Source organism: Rhincodon typus, chromosome 7 (genome assembly GCF_021869965.1).
Source record: "Rhincodon typus isolate 14 chromosome 7, sRhiTyp1.1, whole genome shotgun sequence".
Classification (NCBI taxonomy): Eukaryota; Metazoa; Chordata; class Chondrichthyes; order Orectolobiformes; family Rhincodontidae; genus Rhincodon; species Rhincodon typus.
The window spans coordinates 4,690,337-4,716,723 of NC_063338.1; the positions used below are offsets into that span (position 1 = coordinate 4,690,337).

Sequence of the window (26,387 nt, forward strand, 5' to 3'; positions counted from 1 at the left end):
GAGGACTTAGTCCAGCCATGGCAGCGCCACCCCGCGGTCTGGAGGACTCACTCCAGTCTCGGCAGCGCCACCCCGTGGTCGGGAGGACTCGGCCCAGCCGTTCGCTGGGCTCTGGAGGACACATCCGCATGTATTGATCCGGCCTGTCCCGAGGTGGATTTCAACCGGAATGAGCTGAGTTGAGACCACCGAGGGAGACGCTCCGTCAGCCTGGGCTTGGACCCTTCAGCCCCGATCTTCGAGGATCACCCAGTGCCGGTAAACGACCGAGGGCCGGGCGTGTGGGGTGGATGGAGGAGGAGGGGTTTGGATGCGGGGCCTGGGCTGTGTTCACCCAGAGAGAGAGGTCCCCGCTGGAGTACGTAAAGGTGGAGAGTCGGGGCCCTCGGTTATTATCCATTAATATAATCTAGATCAGAGCGGGGCGGGGAGTTTCTTCAGGAAGGAGCCACGACTTAAAACTAAAGACAGGTCTGTTACTGTTTGACATAGGTACTCCATCAGTGGGTCAGGTCTGTCCAGGCCTGACACTGGGACAGAGTACTGCTGAGGCATATCTGTCACTGTATGATACTGGGCTACAGTACTATGAAGACAGGTAGAACAAGACTGTAAACTATAACGCTGGGGTACAGTACTGGTAGGGGATATGTCTGTCATTGTATAACTCTGGGATACAGTACCAGTGTGGACAGGTCTGTCACTATCGAGCACTGGGGTGCAGTGGTGGGGACAATTCTGTCACTATCTAACACTGCCCTCATCTGTGGGGACAGATCTGTCACCCTATAACACGAATACAGTGCTGCTGGGAATGGGTCTGTCAGTGTATAACACTGAGGTACAATACTGGTGGGGACAAGTCTGTCACTGTCTAACAATGTGATCCTGCACTGGTGGGGACAAGTCTGTAACTTTAACACTGGAATACAGTACAGAATTGGACGTGTCTGCTGATACATATCCATGGTTGTGTCATATTGATGGACAATGGTCTGTCACTGTATAACCCTGGTACAGTGCTATTTTGGACAGGCCTCCAATTGTATGACACTGCAGTACAGTACAGGTGGGGACAGAGCTGTCTCTGTATAACACTGCAATCCAGTCCTGGTGAGAGATGTCAGTCACTATATGACCCTGGAGTATAGTACAGATCTGTTACTGTATAACAATGGAGTACAGTTATGGTGGGGCAGGTCTATCACTGTATAACACTGGGGTGTAATGCAGGTAGGCACAGGTCTGTCACTGTATAACACTGAGGTACAGTACTGGTGGGTATAAGTCTGTCACTAGGGTGCAGTACTGGTGGGGACAGATCTGTCGCTGTATATCACTGGAGTACTGTTCTGGTTGGGATAGTTCTGTCAGTGTATATACTGGGGTTTCAATGGTGGGGACAGGTCTGTCACTGTCTAACACCAGGATCCTGCACTGGTGGGGACGGATCTGTAACTATAATACTGGAGCACCGTACAGATGGGGAATAGGCTGCCAGTGTATATCAATGGGGTGCCATATTGGTGGGCGTAGATCTGCCACTGTATAACCCTTTGTACAGTGCTAGTTTGGACAGGGGTCCAACTGTATCACATTGGAGTACAGTACTGGTGGGGACAGGTCTGTCTCTGTACAACATTAAAGTACAGTGCTTGTATTGACAGGTCTGTTACTGTATAACACTTGGGTACAGTACCAGTGGAGACAGGCCTGTCAGTGTATAATACTGGGGTGCAGTATTGGTGGGGCCAGGTCTATCACTGTATAACACTGGGGTATAGTACTGGTAGAGACAGACAGGTCTGTCACTGTGTCACACTGGGGTACAGTACTGGTGGGGACAAGTCTGTGACTGTTCAACTTGTAGGTACAGTCTGGTGGGGTCAGATCACTGTATATCACTGGTGTACAGTACTGATGGATTTAGGTCTGACACTGTATAGCCCTGGAGGGCTGTACATTTGTGGACAGAAGTGTCATTGTGTAACACTGGGATGCAGCATTGGTAGGATCGGGTCTGTCAGCGTATAACACTGGGATACAGCACTGGAGATGAATAATGTTGGGGTGCAGTACTGGTGAATAAAGGCTTGTCCGTGTATAACCATGTATTTGGGAACTCTCATAACCTATCCCTATGCCTATCCTGAGTAGAGTATTGACATTCTGCTCCACACGGTGGCTGAGTGGTTAGCACTGCTGCCTCACAGTGCCGGGGACCCAGGTTTGACTCCAGCCTTGTCCAACTGTCTGTGTGGAGTTTGCACATTCTCCCCGGTCTGCGTGAATTTCCTCCCACAGTCCGAAGATGTGCAGGTTAGGTGGATTAGCTGTGCTGAATTGCCCGTAGTGTCTAGGGATGTGCAGGTTTGATGGATTAGCCATGGAGAATGCAGGGTTACAGGGATGGGGTAGAGGGGTGGATGTGGGAATGGTCTTCAGAGAGTCAGTTTGAACTCAATGCGCTGAATGGCTTGCATCCACACCCTAGGGGTTCTATGATTCTAAATCCTTCTGACTTCTATCTTAAGTCAATTTACTTGTTTTGTTCAATATTCTTTCATCATGTTACCCAGCAGCATCTGTTCATATGTTTTGAGAGCTTAAATTGTTGCAGTAAGCACAGCTGTTTTGGCAGTGACAGTTTAACATTTCCACAACCTTCGGTGTGACATTGTGGCTTGGCTTTTGACTCTCCTATCTCTAATTTTAAGATCATTTTCCCCACAAGAGGAAATCATTTCTGTGTCCACCCTTTCAGATCCAGTTAACATTCTGAGCATCTTAATTACTTTAACTCTTTGACTTTTGAATTCAAAGAAATAATTCCTGTAACCCATCTCCATAATTTAACCTTTCCAGCTTTGGTGTGTCACGCTGGAACTGAACACAATACTCCAGGTGTGATCCAACCAGAAAATCTCTGGACAACTGAAACATAACCTCCCTTTAATATTTCAGCCTCCTTGTGACAGTCAACTTTCCATTTAGACTTTTGATTTTTTGTTTGGTCCTATTGACCTGCTTAGAGTGATTTGTTTAATTGAACTCACAGATCTCATTTTTCCTTATCAGTCTCCGGTTTGTCACCATTTAGGAAATACTCCAACATGTCTTTCCCCATTTTATAGTTATAGGTCTTTTTGCTAGATGAGGGAGTCCAAAACTAAAGGGCATAGGTTAAAGGTGAGAGGGGAAAGATTTAAAAAGGACCTGAGGGGTAACTTGTTCACGCAGATGGTAGTGCATGTGTGGAACGAGCAGCTGGAGGAAGTGGTGGAAGCTGGTACAATTACAACATGTAAAAGGCATCTGGATGGGTATATGAATAGGAAGGGTTTAGAGGGAAATGGGCCAAATGTTGGCAAATGGGATCAGGTCAGATTGGGATGTCTGGTCATTGTGGACGAGTTGGATTGAAGGGTCTGTTTCTGTACTGTATGACTCTATATTTGCATGGTTTATTGTCCCTCTGACAGATAATGGGGCGGCGATGGCCTAGTGGTATTGTTGTGAGACCAGTAATCTAGAGATTCGGGTATTATTCTGGGGGCCTGAGTTCGAATCCCACTGTGTGGGATGAAGATCATTTCATTCTTTTATTCCAGGATAAAAATCTGGTTTTAAAAGATGGATTAAAAGATGAAGAACTGAAAGAACTGTGGATGCTGGAAATTTGAAACAAAAACAGAAATTGCTGGAAAATCTCAGCAGGTCTTGCAGCAACTGTGGAGAGTTAACGTTTCAGGTCCAGTGACAATAGCCTCAGTTCAAACATGGACTTAAGAGCTGATTACAGAGGTGAGGTGAGAGTAACAGCCCTTAACATCAAGACTGCATTGGACCGAATATGGCAACAAGGAACCCTAGCAAAACTCGAGTCAATCGGAATCAGAGGTAAACTCTCTCCTGGTTGTTGTCACGAGTGATGCAGAGGAAGATAGTTGTGATTGTTGGAGCCATCTCAGCTCCAGGACATCTCTGCAGGAGTTTCTCAGGGTAGTGTCCTAAGCCGAACCATCTTCAGCTGCTTCGCTAAATGACCTTCCCTGCATCAAAAGGTCAGAAGTGGGGATGTATGCCGATGATTGTGCAATGTTCAACACCATTCGCAACTCCTCAGATGTTGAAGCAGCCTATGTTTAAATGCTAAGGCTAAAAAGTGGAGAGTAACATTCGTGCCATACAGATACCGGGCAATGGCTATTTCCAAAAAGTAGAACTCTAACCATTATCCCTTGGCATTCAATAGCATAATAATCGCTGATTTCCCCACCATCACACCTTGGGGGTTAAGACTCCAACTGATGATAAGCAGCAACTGGAGGAGCCACCTTGGAGGAACAAGAAGAAGAGAGAAAGATGAAATCTATTGCAGTAAAATCTTGCATTATATTCAGTGTTTCAAGATGGCATTGGAGTGTGGTGACGCTTTGTGGATATTGTGCAAGAAAATGCTTTTGACTGTATTTTTATATACATGTGACAAATCTAAAACTGGGGTACTGTACAGGTGCGGATAGGTCTGTCATTGTATAACATTGATGTACAGTATTGGTATGGACAGGTCTATCTCTGTATAACACTGTGGTAAATTACTGGTGTGGGCAGGTCTATCGTATAACACTGGAGTGCAGTATTGGTAGGGACAGATCTGTCTCTGTATAACGCTGGGGTAGAGTACTGGTGGGGATAGGTCTGTCTGTGTAACACTGGGGTAAAGTACTGGTGCGGACAGTCCTGTCATTGTATAAGAGTGAGAGAAAAGCATTGGATTATGTTAAGAATGATTTCTCCCTTCTATCATACCACTATTAAATGTATTTCCTCTCTGGGTCAAATCAGTTCATTCAGAGCTAGATATAGAACAGGTCAAGTGTGTATAGCTGCATTTAAATAAGTTATTCAGTAACAGCTTTGATGAATTCTGTCAATAAATTTGCATTGATTGTGCTTTTTAGAAACTTAGAAAGGTCTGATGCTGGGAAACAAAATAATCTGTCAGCAGGTCTGTCAACTTGAATAAAAGAGAAGACAAGGTGTTTGGGTGGGGCTCAATCTAAAAATATCTCATCCTGTGTGTGTATCCATTATGTTCTAAATATTTGTAAACTGAATATACAATAGAGAGTAGACAGCACAGACTGCTGTGTCATGGTTGTCCAACCTAACTGAATACTTTGAAGGAAAGACAAAATAATAGATAGGGGTAATGGTGTTGACATAATACATTTACATTTTCAAGGATCTTTGATTAGATACTGCATAGCAAACTTGTGATTGTGTCGAGAGAAGTTGGTTCTGGGGAAGTCACGGATAGAAAGGTTGCTGTATAGTAGAATGCTGAGTCGGATTAATCATGGTTACTCAGACAGGCAGAAGATGGCAAGTGATAACACAGTATGGAGCTGGAGGAACACAGCAGGCCAGGCAGCATTAGAGGAGCAGGAAAGTTGTTGTTTTGGGTCGGGAACCTTCTTCAGAAATGGGGTGGGGGGATGAGCAGAAGGGAGCTCAGAAATAAATAGAGAGAGGAGGGGTGGGGCTGGAGAAGGTAGGTGGGATGGCGATAGGTAGTGCATGTAGGGAGTGGTGGGGATTGGTCAGTGAGGTGAGAGGAGCGGATAGCTGGGAGAGAAGATGTGTTGTGTCAGGTCAAGGAGGCGGGGATGAGAGGGAGGGTAGGTCATGGGATGAGGCCAGGGGTGGGGAAGATTTTGAAACATCCACGTTTAGGCCATTGGGCTGTAGGCTCCCAAGACGGAATATGAGGTATTGCTCCTCCAATTTGAGGGTAGCTTCATGGTGACACTGGAGAAGGCCCAGGATGGACATGTCACCCAGGGAGTGGGAGTGGGAGGGGGAGTTGAAATAGTTTGTGACCGGGAGGTGGTGGTGTTTGTTACAAACAGAGTGCTGGTGCTCTACAAAGCAGTCTCCGAGCCTCTGCTTGATCTCACCGATGTAGAGGAGGCCACGTCACAAGCAGCGGATGCAATAGATCACGTTGACGGATGTGCAGGTGAACCTGTGTCTAATGTGGATGGTTTGTTTGGTGCCTTGAATGGAGGTGAGGGGGGAGGTGTAGGGGCAAGTGTAGCACTTCCTGCGGTTGTAGAGAAAGTTGCCGGGGTTGGTGGGGCTAGTGGGGAGTGTGGAACGGACAAGGGAGTCGTGGAGAGAGTGGTTCCTACGAATGACAGATAGGGGTGGGGAGGGAAATGTATCTTTGGTTGTGGGGTCAGATGTTCTACAAGGATCGATGCTGCTGTTGTTCTTTACCCATTATTCTCTCACAGCATGTAGGCTTCACAGGTAAGGCCAGAATTTCTTGCCTGTTCCTAACTGCCCTTGGATGAAGTAATTTGCTTGGCCATTTTAGAGGGTACTTGAGAGTCAATCCCATTGCTGTGGGTTTGAAGCCACATGTAGGCCAGACCAGGTAAGGATGGCAGATTTCCTTTCCTGAAAGACATGAGTATGAGCTTTTATGACAGTTGACAGTGATCATCATTAGACTTTTAATTCTAGATTTTCTTTTATTGAAGTTCGATCCAATCACAGAATCACATCAAACAGTAGATATTTTGTTTTGGGTTTTTCAAGCTTGAGCTAGTTGAGCATTGTTCTACTCTGCCTATTACGAATATTAGAAAGACATGCTTTTGGATTAGCAGCAGAATTTTGTTAGTGGAAGATAATAACTTGTATAGCTATTGCACTTTGAGTTTCTCGGGTAATTTAAGGTAGATCGGGCACATTTTGCATGCAAAAGTGATGACCTCTCAGCACTCTCCCATTCAATATCTTACCACAGGTTGCAAAGCAACTAGCTAACTTCCAGTTCTGAGAGAGGGTTGACAGTTCCTCACTCTGTCAAATTTCTCCTCCATTTGTAGATGCTCCCTATCCACTTCTCCACCATTTATAAACACTCCCAACACTTGCTGTTTCTCCTGAAATTTGTTGCTCACACCATCCTTACTGACTGGGCTTTTTAAAAGGTGCCAGCAGCTGGTGTACTTGCAACATTTGCAATTTACTTTAAGTGTCATGTGCAATACTGTAACCACAGGAAGTGGTTCAGTGAAAGAAGGGGAAGAGGGCACAACTCTTGGGTTGGAGAGGGGCCAGCAGGACCACGGGATATGTTTTGGATTGCTTCAGGAAAAAGCTGGCAGAGGCATGACAGGTGGAAAGTCATTTTGTGCTCAACATTTCCACTGTTATTCAGTGCTTGTGGAATTCTCCCCAAAACGGGTAGCAGGGTGGCACAGTGGTTAGCACTGCTGGCTCACAATGCCAGGGACCCAGGTTCGATTCCAGCGTTGGGCGACTGTCTGTGGAGTTTGCATGTTCTCCCCATGTCTGCATGGGTTTTCTCCGGGTGCTGCGGTTTCTTCCCACAGTCCAAAGATGCGCAGGCTAGGTGGGTTAGCCATGGTAAATGCAGGGTTACAGGGTTAGTGTAGGGGCCTGGGTCTGGTTGGGATGCACAGTTGTTGCAGACTTGACAGGCTGAATGGCCTCCTTCAGCACTGTAGGGATTCTATGATTGAAAAAGAAGAGGGTGGTGCTGTTGGGATGTGGGGGACAGTGCTGTCCTGATACTGATACTCCAGATTTTGGACAAAACTGAATACGGTCCAGATTGACACCCCCAGTGAATGATAAGGGAGTGCCAGATTGTCTGAAGTGCTGTCATTTGGATGAGACATCAAACCAAGGCTGTATCTGCCCTCTCAGATGGAATTAATGTTTTAACCAGCCGAGTTGTTTGGAGACCACCCCAAAGTAAAGAGTTAAGGACTTTGGATTGTAAGGTCTGGAGGAGGTTGAAGAGATCTGGAGTGGGGAGGTCATGGAGAGATTAAATACAAGAATGAGAATTTGAAAGCCCCTGATGATGTGCAGTGATGTGCCAACACTGTGCGACTGGAATCAGACTGATGTAAATGCATCATTGTGTGAACCAGTCTTGATCAAATGAAGCTAACATAGAGGAATGCTTTATTGGAAAGATGTTCTTTTCTCAATTTCTCTTTCCTCTGCCACGGAGTTGTATTGGGTGGATTTCTGTCCGTGCCAGCAGTTGCCCCCTATCTGATCCATGTGAGGGAGTGCAAAGAAGGAGCATGAGTGGGTTGTTTAATTGCGGGAGGATTTCACATCTGAGCCCGATTCTGTCCTTACTGATGATCAGACTGATTGTCTTTCCTCTCTGTGCTCTTCTACAGCTCGTGAATGCAGAGGTCAATTTATCAGCCTTGCTATTTGATGTGGCTGAGAACAACTCATTCAGCCTAGGTTGGGGGGGTCAAACTGGGATCTTCTTTGACTGCTTCAATACTGCAGGGCACTGGCTCATTTGAGGGAGCTGTTCCATAGAAGCCTGCCAGTATTTTTTTACTTAATAGGCTGCCATGTGCTACAACCTAATATGATTTTATTTGTATAACATTAACCGTTCAATGGAATGGTTCTTACAAATGGCAAAGTCCATCCGGTTGTAATTTCCCAGCTGTACTGAAGTCATAGTGATAAGACAATTGTATCCCACATCAGTCAATGACCACACTTCAAAACAGTGTTTTATTGGCTGTGAAATGTCTTGAGTTGCAAAAGGCGCTCTATAAATGCAAGACTTTTCTTTAGAATTGTCCTGTAAGTGAAAAATCTGTATCTAATTACTTCTGCGTCTGTTTAGGTTCCTCACAACAGAAACAGTACACAATGGACCGTCATCAAGGGTAAGCATTTATTATGCAAGAGGAGTAATATTAGATTGTAGTATGATAATGTACAAGGAGGGCCCTGGATAGTCAAATACATCTCAGTTCCCCTTCAAATGATATCACGGGTGCAAGACTCAGTTACCTTCACTGATCAGGTTTCTGTGTTTTGTAGTGTTCTGCAAACCAGGCGGTTGGAGGTGTAGAACTGTGCTCAGATTGATCCCCCCCCTTCGCTGCCACCACCTCCACAAGAGGGCAAGAATGAAACCTGCATTTTGTCAATCTGCATGTGTGAATAAAGGTGTTCCATGATCCATCAATCACAAGAATAAAACACTGCTGTAAACAACCATTTACAGGAGTGAATTAGCTCTGCGATGTGTGGATCATTCCTAGAATTGTTTGTCCTTTGATTCTCAACCATGTTCCTTCTGGTTGTTCAGTAACCTTGCTGCTCCTTTGTCCATCTGTCAGTCTCTTCCTCTCTCATTCCAACAGCTCTGTCAGTTTGCACTGCTTTGTTTTCTATTCTTTTTGGAGCCCTCGAATTCCTAGGATGGGTTACAATGATCCAGACTTCCGACTCATTGCATTGGTTGTTAACAATGTACCAGCCATCTGACCTCCAGGCAATGAAGGACACCAAAATAATCTTAAAATAGCTGCCAAAATCCCCAACTGTTTTATGTATTTTGTTTTCGTATTCACGAACTGTCATCAAATCAAGATTACACCATAGATAAATATTTATAGATTGTAAAAGGGCCTTAGATGCCTAATCCTGCCCCAGCCAACGCAAATGGTCTAGAGAGTGAGGATTGGCACAGTTCAGTACCTATTTTCTATTAAATGAGGTGAAAAACAGGGTAGGAAGTGGCCACATTCTCATTTTAACCAGAAAGGCATCCAGTAGAGTAAAATAAATCTTTCTTCATCAAAAAAAGGTTCCACCTCTTTGGTTTTCTCTTCTTACACCTAGTGGTGCATCAGGCAGACAAAGCATGTGTTTAAGACTGTTTCAAAAGCATGTTTTATGGGGCATGTTGCTTATCTTTCCAAGAGGTTATTGATTTTGGATTGCTGCTCTGTGTTGAGCCTAACTGATGAGGAGACTCTCCCACTCTTGCTACCTGCCACAGGTAGCTAGGAAGAATTTGCAGGTTGATAATCAACCTGTTTGGCTGCTTTATGAATGCACCTTCCTCAGCCATTAAGAGGTGGAGTGGAGCTTCAACCCAGAGCTACTATCTCAGAAGCAGGGATTCTACTCACTGTGCTACAATGAAAGTAGTCCTGTTTGGTAGCTTCAGCAGGTTGACACCTCATTTCTAGGTATGCCTGGTGCTTCTCCTGGCATGCCCTCCTGCAATCTTCATTGAACCAAGGATAAATTCATTCAATTGAGGCATTTAGAGGGCATTGGATAATTATTTGGATAGAAATAATGTGCAAGAGTGTGGAGAAAAAGCAGGGGATGGCACTAAGTAATGATGCTTGTTTGAAAAACTGGATGAGGCACAATGGACCAAATGGCCTCCTTACTGAATGAGGCAAGGCTCAGATGCAGGCCACCACAAAGTATAGTTCCATTTATACAAAGATTGAAGGACATTTGTTATTACATTAATTCCTCATTATTGTTAGTTGGTTCAAAATATATGAATTCAAGATAGAATCTGCATCCTTTTGGGAAATTATACTGCTAAGATTTTAAAAGAAGTTCACCAACATGACATAGTTTAGAACATGTAAGTCGTGGCTCAGTGGTTAGCACTGCTGCCTCACAGCGCCAGGGACCTAGGTTCGATTCCAGCCTCGGGCGACTGTCTGTGTTGAGGTTGCACATTCTCCCTGAGTCTGTGTGGGTTTCCTCTGGGTGCTCCGGTTTCTTCCCACAGTCCAAAAATGTGCAGGCTAGGTGGATTGGCCATGGAAAATTGCCCATAGTGTTGAGGGATGTGGAGATTAGGTGGCTTATAGGGGGATGGCTCTGGGTGGGATGCTCTGAGAGTCAGTGTGGACTTGTTGGGCCGAAGGGCCTGTTTCCACACTGTAGGGATTCTATATTTTAAAAAATGTACTTTGGGGTATTGAAACAAGAAATAACTGGATGTTGTTGTCATTAGGTATTCTGGAGAGATGTTTAACCGGCATGTTCTCAATGATGACAAATCTGTGGTGAGCCAGATGCAGAAAAAGTACTGGAAGACAAAGCAGGTGCTCATTAAAGCAACAGGGAAGAAAGAGGATGAGCATGTGGTGGCATCTGATGCAGATTTGGATGCAAAATTGGAGGTAGGTGTGTAAATCCAACCAGCCTCAGCGAACTGTCAAAAACATCCAGGAGCACAGACATAAACTCCACGTGTCCAAATCTGTGAGGGTGTGAGATACTTAACCTACATATCAGTAAGATGAATTAATGGTGATTACAGATCTTATCACTGGTAGGAGATTTGAGGTGATGTGTTGTAAGAGTACAACACAAGAAATATATTGGAATAATACTGGTTTATTGGGAAATGCTTCTTTACGTAAGGCTTTTCGGTCCTGATATTCTAAGTATGTCTGGTGACAACATTGATGTTCTCCTGGCCAGAGCCTGTATTTTGAGTGGAATAATAAGACCTGCCCTTTACTGAATATAAAGGAAATAACTTTTCAGCATCAGGGAGGAAAAGTAAGTAGTTTGAATTTAGGACTAAGAGACCCCAAACTGAAACATTCAGCTGCCTTTTCTCTCTTCAGATTCTGATAGACTCAAACTTTTTTTTTAATAGCTTCTGTTTTAGTTTTCCAAGCTTTGCCATTTATTTTCTCTCGAACCGCGCTTGATGATTCTTTACTCACTGAGGACTTTGTCAACACCTTTGTCATAAATAAAGATTGAATGGGGAAATCTGAATTTTATCTTTTGTGTTCAATTTTTGCCTTCAAAGGTGTTTTCTTAAAAAAAACAACAGCGGGCGGCCTGGGTAACTTCTTTGTGACTTTACAATGCTTACCCATGTGCCATGAAATTATTTGCCTGCGCTGCGTATGTCTCTAATAGATAAAAAAAACACAGAAAAAATGGCTCATCTTACTCCATCTATCAACCTGCAACATTCTTCCAGGCCATGACTGAGGTAAGGAAGCAGGAACTACAGCAAAGAGAGTCCCTGCCTCTCTGACATTATTGGAAAAGGTGGTGGGCATTCAGTTCTTGTCAAGCCCAAATGCAAAGTCTTGGATTTTATGGGAGGTTTGCCATTTTCCAGTGAGTTCCGGGAGTCCAGGGGAGTCCTGAGGAAATTCAGGACCCTAAATGCCTTAACCCTAATTTACTACGCTGTTAATTTAGTCGATAAGAGTCCAGAACTGAAAGCCTGGGAGTTTGACTATCCCATCTCACTATGGAAAGTGTGTAGTAAAGCAAAATTCTGCAGATGCTGCAAAGTTGAAATAACAATAAAAATTGCTGGAAACACCCAGCAAGTCTGGCAGAGACTTTTGAGAGAGAAGTAGTCTTAATGTTCCAGGTCGCGATGACCTGTCATCAGATCAGAAGAAAGATCAAGTTGACACAAAACATTGATTCTGTTTCTCTCCACAGGTGGAAAGTGTGTAATTTGACCTCCATAAATCTGACAGTTTGGGGAATAGCGCCATAAAAAATATAAATAACCATGAAAGCTGTCCGATTGTTGTATAAACACCACTGTTTCATGAATGTTCCTGAGGGAAGAGAAATTGTCACTCTCGTCTGGTCAGGCCTACATGTGATCCTGTCCCATGTAATATAGTTACCCTTACTGTCTATTTGGCAACTAAGGTGGGCACTAAATGGAGCATTGCCTTTTCCCAAATACACATTTTAAATCGTTAAACTTTAGAAGATCATTCCTTTCTAGTGTGGATTCTTCTGGCCAGTGAGAGAAGTATAAAACTAAAAGAAAGGACTTGTAGGAAGGAAAAACTTTATCGAGCTGTCACAGACTGAGAGGAAAGTAAAGAACATGGTAAGGATATTTAGCTCGTCACAAGGAGTGCAAGAAAAAGTTTGCAAGGGATGGCAAATGCAACACTAAAGGTTTTTAGAAAAGTATTGAGAGAAAGAAGGTAACTAAGAGTAATGTGGACTCCTTAGATTAAGTTTTATTTGAAAATCAGGAAATGTCAAGCTTGCTAAACATATTATATTACATTTTACAGTAGAGGAAAAAGGTAGATGCCAGAGATGCAAGGAAATGTAAAAACAAATTAAGTGTGGTCGGAAACTTACTGGATTTAATATAAGAAAGAATAAAGTTACAAATCACAAAGACCTGATGAGACTACCCAGAGTATAAAAAAAATGTGGAAAATTGCCCCAAAAAACTTGCTGATCAGAAATTGCCTTTGGATTGGAAAGTTACCAATATTTAAAATTTTAAAAAGCAAGAAGAAGCAAACAAATAATAATAAGGTTTACAGCACACAAAAACAAATTAATAAGGTTTACAGCCCATCGAGACTGCGCTGTTCAAAAACAACCACCTGAATAGTCTAATCCCATTTTCCAGTGCTTGCCTCATAGTCTTGCATGCTTTGGCATCACAAGCATATAGCTAAATACTTCTTAAATGTTATGAACGTTTCTGCCTCTACCACCCTTATAGGCAGTGAGTTCCAGATTCCCACCACCCTCTGGGTGATAAAGTTTCTCTTTATATATCCTCTAAGCCTTCTGCCCCTTACTATAAATCGGCAAAACTAAAGAACTGATCATTGACTTCAGAAAGAAAGGAGGAGAACATGCCCCCATCTACACCAATGGAGTGGAGGTTGAGAGGGTTGAGTGCGTCAGGTTCCTCAGAGTGACGATAACCAACAACCTGTCCTGAACTTCCCACGAAGATGTGACAGTCAAGAAGACACAACAACGCGTCATCTTCTTCAGGCGGCTCAGGAAATTTGGCGTATCCGTGAGGACTCTCACCAACTTTTACAGATGCGCCGTAGAAAGCATACTGTCCAGGTGCATAACGGCCTGGTACGGCAACTGCTCTGCCCAGGACTATAAGAAACTACAGAAGGTTGCCTGGGTTGTGCACACAATCACAGAAGCCAGCCTTCCATCATGGACTCCATCTACATGTCTTGTTGCCGCAGAAAAGCTGCCAACATCACCAAAGACTCATCCCACCCCAATAATGCTCTCTTACAATCTCTTCCATCAGGCAGAAGATGCAGAAGCTTGAATACATGCACCAGCAGGTTCAAGAACAGCTTCTTCCCTGCGATTATTAAACTGTTGAATGGACTCTGTAACTTCAAATAATGCTGATCTTGTTAATGTTGATCTTGCTTAGCACACAGTGTAACCTGTATATTTTACTCTGTCCAAAATTTTTTTCACCGTAAGATCTATATGTCCTTGCTTACTATGATCTGCCTGTACTGCCTCGCAAAGAAAGCTTTTCACTGTACTAAGGTACATGGGACAATAAATCAAATTAAATTGAATGCCCTCGGTCATTGATCCCTCCAACAAGGGGAGAAGTTTCTTCCTGGCTACCCAGTCCATTCCCCTCATAATTTTATACATCTCTATCGTGTCCCCTTTTAATCTCCTCTGTTCAAGGAAAACATCCCCAATATGTTCAATCTCTCTTCAGAGCACAAACTCTCCAGGCCAGCTGACATCCTGATAAAACTTTTCTGAACTCTTTTTAGTGCTATCGCATCCCTCCTATAATGTGGATTCCAGAACTACACACAATGCTCTAGTGATGGCCTAACCAATGTTTTATACACGTCCAGCATAACCTTCCTGCTCTTAAACTTATGCCTTGGCTAATAAACGCAAGTGTCCAATATGCCTTCTTAACCACTTTATCCTCTTCTCCCACTACCTTAAGGGAATGGTGAACTTGCACACCGTAGATCCTAGCGCAGTTTAAGATGTTTTAGGATTTGGTAGTGTAGATAGAAAGAAGTTGTTTCCTCTTGTCGAAGAAGTCCAGAACAAAGAGTGCGTCTTAAAGTAGAGCCAGGAGTTCAGGAGTGCTGTCAAGAATACTTTTCCACAGAAAGGACAGTGGAATCTGGAATTCTGTCCTCCAAAATGGTGATGGGGCTATGGTTTAGTTGAGCATTTCTTAAGAATTTCAGCAAAGACATTAGGAAATACATGATCAAGCTGGGTAGATGGAATTAAGAAAAAGATCACCGTCATCTAATTGAATGGTGATCTGGGCTTGGTGCTGAATGGTCAACTCATGTTCATATAAACAACTGCAAATCATCTGCCTACATCCAAGAGGAATTGGGTTAACATTTTTCCAGACTTGTTTCTTTTCTCTCACAAGCAAAGCACTGCCCAGTCTGTTTTAATTTTTTCACTAAGTAGTGCAGAACTTGTGAGGGACGCAATGTGGCTCACTTTATGCTTATTAGAAGCTGCATATATTTATACCAAATGAGTACAGTCTTCACAATAATTAATTGGAGGAAATTCCTGACTTTCCAGTATTGGGTATTAAATAAACAATCTGATATCTTAGCAAAAGTGTAGGAGTCTAGAGAGGTTGTGGTGAGGTAGAGCTGGCTGTTGTCAGTGTACGTAAAAAGCTAACACTCTGCTTTGCAATAATATTGCTGAGGTGATAGTGTGTAGATGAGAAATAGGTGATGGTGGGGACAAGAACAGAGCTCTGGGGTATACCAGGGATAACAGTGCAGAGCAAGAGAAACTAAGGCAAGAAATACTGTGGATATGGTCAGAGAAATAAGAGTGTAAATTATGGAGTCTGTTTTAATATGTGTGTGAATATCTGATGAGGAGAGGGGGACCTGCTTTACTTCAGTTCCCCACGTAGAGCCTCATTGTGTTAATAAATTGACCGTTCACTGGAGAGCTCTTCGTGCCTGTAGGACTACATCCTGGGAAGATCCAAACAATTGGGCAGAAACTGGGGAAGGATGGGGAGGGAAATAAGAAAATACTCCAGAAGAATTCTTGGGCATTGGCAGCATTATGAGTGAAATGTACTCTAAAGATTGTGGGTTACTTCTAGTTGTTGGAGAGCAGCATGTCATTCTGATAGCTGTCGTTCAGCAGCCTCCATAAAATTGTTTATCTCACCCATGTTAAACACTTCAGTTTTTCATTTACAAAGGAATATTTTCAATCAACCTTTTTGGACCTGTAATGACACATCTCTCTAACTCACTTCCCCCAGCCTTGCACCGCTAGCTGTTACAAATAGCAGCTGCCCATATGTTTAACTCTCATTAATGGCGAGGGCCTAGTACAATTAGATGTGGTTACACAGTACACAAAGATGATACAGGATGTGTGTCCCAACTCTTGGCAGATGGCCTCCAGTTAGCAGTGAAAGACTGGGCACTGTGAAAGAAATTCTATGTTGTTCTATTGGCTGCAGACTGCCATTTCAGCTGTCCTCTATAGTTCCTGATGTATTGGTGTGGATTAAATTGCCAGGAAACCTTAGGCTTTGTTTACAGTATGACTGTAGACTTTTCTTTCCTTTGTATTTGAGGCAAGTTACTATGATATAATCAGGAGTCACAGCCTACCATTTCCATCTGCACAATCCATTGCACAGTCCACATGGTTGTGACTCTAGACTTCTATCTTGTGTTTGGTGAAAAACCAAACCATCACTTGCTTACACGAACAGTGCCAATACTCAATGCAAAGCGTGAGGAAGGGACTCCCATTCTCACACTGGCTTCTACCAGTGTTACTCTTTAACCTGGTTATTCTCCAGTGCCTGTCCCGGTAAGGCCGACTTTCCCCTTTCTTGTCATGTACAAATAAAATCATTCAAAGCTCTGAAAATTCTGTCAGGAGATGGAACAACAGTAGAGTTAGAGGTAGTGGTGAATTGTTTGGATGGCATGTCTTTCCAAAGATTGTATCTTCTTGGGCGGCATGGTGGCACAGTGGTTAGCACTGCTGCCTCACAGCACCAGGGACCTGGGTCCGATTCCACCCTTGGGCGTCTGTCTGTGTGGAGCTTGCACGTTCTCCCTATGTCTGTGTGGGTTTCCTCTGGGTGCTGCAGTTTCCTCCCACAGTCCAAAGATGTGCAGACTAGGTGGATTGGCCATGCTAAATTGCCCGTAGTGTTCAGGGATGTGTAGATTAAGTGGGTTGTAGGGGGATGGGTCTGGATGGGATGCTCTGAGGGTCAGTGTGGACTTGTTGGGCCGAAGGGCCTCTTTCCACACTCTAGGAATTCTGTGATCTTCTATGATCTATGATCTAAATTGGTTCTGCTGAGAGCTGGCAATCTGTCTATATCCAAACAAATCGCCCTCTGTTTAACCTGTCTTAATCTCTTGGATTTGACAAGTTTTGGATGTATTTGGAGCTCAAAAGTCAGAAGGACAGCATTTATAGTGCCACATTATTGATGTAGTTCACATTGCCAATTAATTAAGCAAGGAATATCTAAGATCTCCAGTGGAAACCAGTAGGTCCCAGTGATAGCTTTCATTTTTATGGTAGGATTTAGGATCAGACCTGAAAAGTTTGTTCAATGTTACCTCGAAATCCTGATGCCCATTTTTGTGATTCATATCTGATTGACCTTCATATAACTAGTTGCTTCCCGTTCCTGTCTGAAGGACCCCCAAACCTCCTTATGCAGGAATGTGGAAAGGCTGAAGCAGTTCACATGCCAAGATATTAATTTCTATTTCTTTATTCTTAAATGGGATTTGGATGTAGAATCATAAAATTCCTACAGTGTGGAAGCAGGCCATTCGGCCCATCAAGTCCACACCAAGCCTCCAAACAGCATCACACCCAGACCCATCTCCCTCCCCATCCCTGTAACCCTGTATTTCCTGTAGCTACTCCACCTAGCACAGACGCTATATGGGCATTTTAGTGTGACTAATCCACCTAAACTGTACATCTTTGGACTGTGGGAGGAAGCCCAAGCACCCAGAAGAAACACACACAGATACAGGGAGAACATATGAACTCCACACAGCCAGCTGCCTGAGGCTGGAATCGAACCCAGGTCCCTGGCGCTGTGAGGCAGCAGTGCTGACCACGTGGAAACACAGGAAGCACCCACATCCCTTGGACTGAGTGGCTTGATAAGACATTTCAGAGAGCAGTTAGAATCAACCACATCTGGAGTCATATGTGGGTAAGCATTTACTTCCATATAGTACGTTAGTGAATCAGGTGGGTCTATATGGCTATTGAAGATAGTTCCCTGCCTTCAATTTTAAATTTAATAATTGAATTTTAATTCCATTAGCAGCTGTAGAGTGATTTGAACCCATGTCTCCAGGGTGTTAGCCTAGGCCTGAATGCAGGTACAGTTTCAACACTTAAAAGACATTTGGATAAGTACATGAATAGGAAAGGTTTGGAGGGATATAGGCCAAACGTAGGACTGGTTTAATTTGGGAGCATGGTCAGCATGGACTAATTAGACTGAAGGGTCTGTTTCCATGCTGTATGACTCTAGCCCAGTGAAGTTACCACTGCCTCCTGATGCACTGATTTGGTGCAGCATTATTAGGGCTCTGTGGCAGTCTCGTTTTGTTAGTTAAGTGTGATATTCAGAGGTACAATTCCCATTGGATCATACAAGCTTACTAATGATTCTATTTGTATGTGATGGACCCATTCTCAGATTGGGGGCAAATTTTGTGGATTGAAGGACCAATGCATTTAATACTGTTAAACAGTGACTAGTCCTCACCTTGCTAATAAACAAGTCCAGGGAGCTGAAGCAAATGGAGTGACATTTATAGTTTATTCCATTACTATTCTTTCAAAAAAAAACTTCATTCTAGACAAATCTATAAATGCCACAGAGTTTACAGATATAAATTTCCACCCAAGAAGTGATCCTCTTAGGAATTGGAGCATGCTTGCTCGGTGACATTTAGTTGGACCACAATTATGATAGTCTTGCAAATGATTTTAAAAATAGAGTCCTGGGTCAAATTCACAATCACTGCATCCTCAAGTCACTGTCTGTGAATTGAATAGTACAGATTTCAAAAGCACAAATTGACTTGCCTCCCAGTTAGCACTGGTGACATTTTTGTGAAGCTGAGAGCAGAAATGTATTGTTTAAATGGCTTTGTTGTGCATAGAAGTTAAACTTTCAAAGGTTGAAGAAACCAATAGCCTGCAGTAAATGTCAGAACATTTCCCACTCAAGCTGTCCTGATGATCGTTGAATGAGATTGACAATTTACGGTGACCTGTGGACTATTTACTGCCTCACACTTGCTTGAAATGGGATTCAAACTGTTCAGTTTAATTTGCCCTAGGCCCCTGAAATTGGTTAATGCAGGAGTCTTTAGCTCGTAAGTCTGGGCTGGAATCATGAGGGCTACCTGGGCTTCCCTGCAATGAGATCTTATAAAATTCTCAATTTCACTGTTTCAGATTTTCCGTATAGTACAGACATCGTGCATAGATCTTCTGAAGGTTATTGAGAAATATCAGCAAAGACTCAACAGTAAGTACTCAAATACTTCCTTTCTGGTAGTGTTGACAAAATCTACTGCATGAACTAGTCAGCTGTGGAATCATCAGGTATTGGCTCCACACAGTACAACTTGCGTTCATAGAATCATAGAATCCCTACGGTGTGGAAAAAGACTCTTCGGCCCAACAAGTCCATACTGACCCTCGGAGCATCCCACCTAGACCCATTCCCCCTATGACCCAAATAATCTACACATCCCTGAACACTGTGGACAATTTAGCATGGCCAATCCATCTAACCTGCACATCTTTGGACTGTGGAAGGAAACCGGAGCACCCGGAGGAATCCCATGCAGACACAGGGAGAATTTGCAAACTCCACACAGTCGCCCGAAGGTGGAATCGAGGGTTGAAAAGAAAACTTTTGGGTTTTTCTAATCATTCATGGGATGAGGGCATCACTGGCTAGGCAGCATTTATTACCCATCCCTAATTGCCCGGGGACAGTTAAGAGTCAATCACATTGCTGTGGGTCTGGAATTGCATGTAGGCCAGACCAAGTAAGGATGGCAGTTTCCTTCCCTAAAGAACATTACTGAACCAAATGGGTTTTTTCCCGACAATCAACAATGGATTCATGGTCATCATTAGACTCTTAATTCCAGGTTTTCAAAAATTGAATTCAAATTCCACCATCTGCCACGGTGGGATTCGAACCCGGGTTCCCAAAACATTATCTGGGTCTCTGGATTAACAGTCCAACAACAATACCACTAGGCAATTGCCTCCTCTGGAGGAACACAGGAGCAGAAGTAGGCCATTCAGTCCTTTGAGCCTTGTTCTGCCATTTTGAAACATGACTATCTGCCTCAATGCCATATTCCCACGTTATCCTTATAATTATTGATGTCATTAGTAACTAGAAATGTATCAGTCTCTGTTTTGAACTAACTCAGTGATTGAACCTCCGAGGAAGAGAATTCCAAAAGATTCACTAAGAAGACAGAAAGACTTTCATTACTAGATGCCATCAGAATTAGCAAATCCATGTACTCATCATCTGGCCTGATCATCATTCAGAATGAAAGTCTGCAGGGCTTCCTACCAACTGGTCTGAGATCACTTAAAATGACCAAACTTTGAATACCTTTCTTTTCATCTGCAGTTCACCTATTGAATTCATCTTCAGTTGCAAAGTGGGTTGATCCAATTTCAGACTTGTCTTAAGTACTGTGCCCTAAGAACTTGCACTGAGAAGGGTAGAAAGAGGTCATGTCTATCATAGACCTGGTAGTTGTCTATGCCATGCTTCAATTAAAGTAAATTTCTGTCCACTTAAGATTTTTCCACATGCCTATGATGGTGTAAATTGAATGCCAGGGCTCTACCCAATTTCTTACATCATTGAGGAGCAACTCAGTCTGATCTACCACTTTATACTGATGCAGGATCCAGTTCAGAAAGAACATTACTTGTGCAGCCAAATACATCTCTCTCAGGCTGGTACAGTAGCAGAGGAAGACTTGGCATTTAAAAGCACAGAATGCAGAGTTTGTCAGGATTAGATTTAGTTCATTTTTAATTAAAATTGTTGACCCCTAGTCATCACAGCAGATAAAGTAAAGACAGTTTAAGGGATTTCAGGTGTTACATTTGCTTGATGCAATGATGCCAGCAAGATCAAAGTGTCTGAATCAGATTGGAACAGCACAGTACCAATGTTGTCACTAGATATAGTTGACGTTTCCAATTAATACACTGTTGGAAAAAATCCCAATTTAGCGGATCACCTGCTGTGTGGCTTTTTGTTCATCAACTTAAATTGTTGCCACCAGCAGTGACCCACCTGTATCTACCAGCACTGCACTCTTCTGCTATTCAGCACAAAATGCTGTTTCTCCAGACAGTCCAAGCCTGAAAAGACAAATCCAGTTCAAGTGGGCACTGTATAAAAATTTTACACATTAAACAATAATGTTTTACTAAACTCCCCATGACCATACACTGATGTCACAGAAATTAGAAGAATTTCTTTCTATTTGAGGGCCGCGAGTCTTTGCAGCTGTCTTCCCAAGAAAGCAGTGGAAGTGATGTCATTGAATATTTTTAAACAGAGGAGATGGTTTCTTGACTAACAAGGGGGTCAAAGTTATTAGGAGTGGCGTGGATGGAGAGGAGGAAATGGAATGGGAATGTAGAGTTTAGACCACAAACAGATCAGCCAAGATCTTATTGAATGGTGGAGCAGACTCAAGGGGCTGAGTGGCCTACTTCTGCTCCGAATTGATGTGTTTGTGACAGGAAACAGAATACTGTGTTTGCTTCATCGCCTATACTGTAGCATATGCTACATCCCAACTAAAAGATAGATCAGCCATGCAAGGACCCACAGAACCCATGACCAGTGATACTGAATGTCCTAGGTGGACTATCATATTCATTAGCGAGTGATTGCTGATGATAACAACCCTAACTCATTGATCCCAACTTTATTTTTGGTGCAAGTGCCTCTAATTGTATCTTAATTGGTAGAGTCATAAAAAACCTAGGCTTTTGGGCCTGATTCTGCTTTAGAAGTATCAAAATGATTTGTGTCTGTAGGTGGTGCTATTTGCACATTTTTCTACCAGGATATTTTTCTACCAGCTGTATGGAGAGACTGCTTCTGCAGAACAACAAAAATTGGGGTGAATTTGTATCCGTCATCACCAATGACCAAATTCCTAATGCCATAATCACCATATCCAAAAGGAGTGCAGAGAAACAAACTTTGAAACTTCTATAAGGGGGAAAGCATTGCAGGGCCAGAGGGCAAGGCTAAGGGATTGGGACTATGTGATTTGCTCCAGCTGACAGCCAGAATGAACATGTGAAGTCTCCTCTTATGCTGTAACCATTAAGTGGTTCTAATGATATTTTAATTTAATTTGAGGGGATTAAAACATCTGCTGTTTGCTTTCTTTACTCACTCATGGAATGTGGTCATCGCTCTCTGGGCCAACATTTATTGCTCCATCCCTAGTTGCTCTGGGTAAGGTGGGTAATTCATGAACTGTCTTCTTGACTTGCTGCAGTCCACTTGGTTTAGATGTGCCTAGTCAAAGATAGGTGATCTTTCCGGCTTCAATCCTTCCTTCCTTTTACATGATTGATGTAACTGAATGGTTTTCTGAGCCACTTCAGAGGACAGTGAAGAGTCAGTCACGTTGCTGTGGGTCTGGAGTCACATATAGCACAGACCAGGTAAGGATGACAGTTTCCCTTCCTAAAGGGCATTAGTGAACCAGATGAGTTTTTATGACAATTGCCAATGGTTTCCTGATCGTTATTAGAGTATTAGTTCCAGATTTTTTCATTCATTTCAAATTCCACCATCTGCCAGGTTGGGATTTGAACCCTGGTTCCCAGAACATTACTTGGTCTCTGAATTAGTAGTCATGCGATGATACCATTAAGCTGCCTAGAAGACATGAAATGGAGTTTTGCAGTCTGAATCCTGGTTCCAGTTGAACAAATTTGGGAGTGATCAGCAACGAATTGGCAGTCAGGCCATGGGGTGACTGCTACAAGAAGTGGAAATGTGTCCACTTGGACTAGGGCCATGGCAAATTTTAGTCTGCATCTCTAACCGTGCTATACGTGATCTGAAAGATCTGGCTCCCCCTGACAGGGCATGACTGAAACCCAGTGTTCCAGTCTGTACTGCTAACATTGCTCACTTTGAAGAGCGCAACATTCGTTTCCAAATATAACTTCTTAAAATTATTTTTTTCAATTGTCTTACATTGGAATAACAGTGTTGGCTTTAGTGCGATGCTACTGAAACGATCGTCTCCAATTAGTAAGATTCACACTTGTAACAGCAAGAACTGAGTAGTTTCTATTTCAGGCACTCATTGCTTGTGGCATATGCTGTCAGGTCAATTGCAGGTTGGTAAGTCAGAGAGTGAAGGCCTCTCTCCTTTGCTACAACTACATACCTTACTCCAAAAGTGTTTCCACCTCCATCAAAGTGAATCTGCCTCGTGCTTCTTTCTCCCACATCAGCCTACCTTGGGGCTTACCTGAAGAGGTATGTGCAAATTATATTTCTATCCATAGCCAAAATAAATTGGGTTAAGCCTGCCCAAGCCTGATTTATGAGGGGTTTTGTCATCTCTGGCTGGATCAAATGTGAAGTGAAGGCTCACCACTCAAGAAGGTTCAAGGTTTTCTTTTACTCATTCACATTCAATATAGGTTGTTGTTGGCTAGAGCAGCATTTATAGCCCAGAGCCCATTTAAGATATAGTCTTAGATGTGTAGATGAGCTGCTGTGGTTTAGATGTAGTTTACTTGGACTTCAACAAGGAATTTGATAAGATCCTGCATGGGAGACTGATAGCAAAGGTAAGAACCCATGCGTTACCAGAAAATTTGGCAAATTGGGTCCACAGTTGGTTGAGTGGCAAGAAACAGAGTTGTATTTTTCCGACTAGAAGATTGTGTCCAGTGGGATCCCACAAAGGCCAGTGTTAGGTCCTTTGCTGTTTTTAGTTTACATAAATGATTTAGATTTGAATGTAGGCGGGTTGATCAGTAAGTTTGCAGAAGATACAAAAATTGGTCAAGTGGTAAATAGTGCAGAGGATAACCTTAGATTACAGGAGAATTTAGATGGGCTAGTCAGATGGGTTGATCAGTGGAAAACGGAATTCAATTGGGATAAATGGGAAGTTGTGTAGTTGGTCAAGACAGTCAAGGCAAGGGAACACATGATAGACCCTGGGAATCACCGAGGATCAAAGGGACCTTGATGTGTATGTACACTGATCCGTAAGGTATCAGGACAAGTGGATGAAATGGCTAAGACCACGTGTGGGATATTGCCTTTATTAATCAAGACATAGAGTTTAAGAGCAGGAACTGATAAAACTTTGGTGAGGCCACAGCTAAAGTATTGTGTGCAGTTCTGGAATCCACATTATAGGAGGGATCTGATAGCATTGGAGAGGGCGCAGAGATTTTGTAGGATGTTAACAGGGAAAAAAAGTAAAGAACTGCAGATGCTAGAAATCAGAAACAAAAACAGAAATTGCTGGAAAAACTCAGCAGGTCTGGCAACATCTGTGGAAAGAAAGCAGTGTTGATGTTTAGAGCCCAGTGATGAAGAGCCAGTGGACTCGAAACATTAACTCTGTTTTCTCTCCACAGATGTTGCCTGACCTGCTGAGTTTTCCCAGCAATTTCTGTTTTTGTTTTCTAGGATGTTGTCTGGGCTGGAAAGTTTCAGTTATGAAGAGAGATTGGACAGACTAGGGAAGAGATTGAGAAGGGACATAGTTAAGATGTATAAAATTATGAGGGGAATAGATAGTGTGGGCAGAAAGAAACTTTTCCCCTTGATGGAGGGATTAATGACCTGGTGCAAAGATTTAGGGCAAGGGGCAGAAGGTTTAGAGGAAATGTGAGGAAAAGCATTTTCACCCAGAGGGTGGTGGGAACCTGGAACTCACTGCTTGTGAGAATGGTAGAGGCAGAAACCCTCTTAATATTTAATAAGTACTGAGATGTGCACTTGTGATTCCAAGGCATACAAGACTATAGGCCAAATGGGACTAGAATTGTTTTGTTGTTTCTGACTGGTGCAGATGCAAAGGGCCAAAGGGGCCTTTCTCTTTGCTGTGGATCTCTATGACTCAATGACCAAGAGTCAACCACATTGCTGTGGGTATGGATTTACATATACACCAGACAATTTCCTTCCGTAAAAGTGAATCACCTAATGTGGTTTATGTTAGTGAACGAAATGGATTTTTCCAATAATTGATGGTGATTTCTTGGTTATCATTAGACTCTTAATTCCAGATTGCTATTGCATTCAAATTCGAGCCTCGGTCCCCGGAACAATAATCTGAGTCTCTGGATTAATATTCTAGTGATAATATGTTTAGACTTGCCCCGTTTAATATGTCAGATCAAGGTTTGCCAATGCTAGGACCTCTAACCTTAATTCTTGAGTTCTCCCTGAGTGATCCTGATAACGATGTGGAAGGGATTTAGACAATGTTAAGGTGATTAGCCTTCAATTCTGTCTGTTACAGTGTGCATTGGCTAAAGTGTTGCCTTGTGAAAGCAGCAAGAGATTACATGTCTAAACTGAGTCTTTTATTGTTCAGTTCTTTACAAAAGACCCATGCTTCTCAATTTAAGAGTCCTTGCTCTGCTGCTGGATTCCTCACCAATGGCCTCTTCACCTTCAGACTTCACAACTCCAAAGTCCTCCTGACCAGCTTCCAATCTTCACCCAGTGTAAACTTCACTTTATCTAAAACTCTGGTCCCCTCAACACCAACCAAATCACATTCACTCATCATCTTTGAGTTGCCGATCTGCATTGGCTCATGGCCCACTGGCACCACATCCTTGTGTTTGTGCCCCTTCATGGTTTCACCCTGTCATACATGCAACAGGCTCCAGCCCTGCAGTATTCCCTTGCCCTCTGCCCCCACCCTAGATTTCTAGGCTCTATTGCCTCCTTGGTTCACCAACCACTGGCAGCCTGCAAAGATGTAAACCCACTATATCAAGTTCAGTTTTGAAGAAGAGTCATACTGGATTTGAAACTCTAATTCTGTTTTTCTCTCTACAAGTGCTGCCAGACCTGCTGAGTTTCTCTGGCATTCTCTGTGTTTGTGTCAGATTTCCAGCATCTGCAGTATTTTGCTTATGTACCTTATTAAATTGTCTTGTTGACCGTCCCCAAACCTGGCATAGTGGTAATGTGACCAGTCTAGTCATCTGTCTGAAATGGCAGGCTAACCACTCTGTTCAAGGACAAATAGGGATAGGCATCAAATGCTGAGGAGGAAGAACTCCTCTTTTAAGATCCCCTTAATACTCTCTGACTAACTTTTTGGCCGTAATCCCTAGTATTGTCATCTTGAGTGTCCTTGTTTCCTTAAGATCCTTTGAAAGTCCTTTGCTCTGTTTAAGTAGCCTTATAAATGCAAAGTCTAAATTAGAATATAAGTGAAATACTGCGGTGCTAGAAATTTCAAACAAAATATGACTCTTCTGAAGAAATCAGACTGAACTCAAAACATTAACTCTATTTCTCTCCCCACAGATGCTGCCATACCTATGAGCTTCTCCAGCTCTTTCATTCTAAATTAGAATTTCTTATCTTTAAGGACAGCTGTGTGACCATGTAT

At 43.0% G+C, this 26,387-nt stretch overlaps 1 protein-coding gene across 6 annotated transcripts in view; it reads left to right on the plus strand.

Moving 5' to 3' along the window:
- The first annotated feature begins 74 nt into the window (after positions 1–74).
- The window catches only part of LOC109921458 (islet cell autoantigen 1-like), a 92,826-nt gene continuing 66,513 nt past the window's right edge, over positions 75–26,387 (plus strand). For 5 of the 6 annotated variants that reach the window (XM_048598825.1, XM_048598826.1, XM_048598827.1 and 2 more), the window contains exons 1-4: positions 89–258; positions 8,711–8,753; positions 10,865–11,033; positions 19,153–19,225. In XM_048598825.1, the coding sequence (XP_048454782.1) occupies positions 8,737–8,753; positions 10,865–11,033; positions 19,153–19,225 (259 nt within the window). In that variant the 5' untranslated portion in view covers positions 89–258; positions 8,711–8,736. Of the gene's footprint in view, positions 259–8,710; positions 8,754–10,864; positions 11,034–19,152; positions 19,226–26,387 lie in introns of all 6 variants that reach the window. The other variant, XM_048598824.1, reaches the window with a different exon arrangement.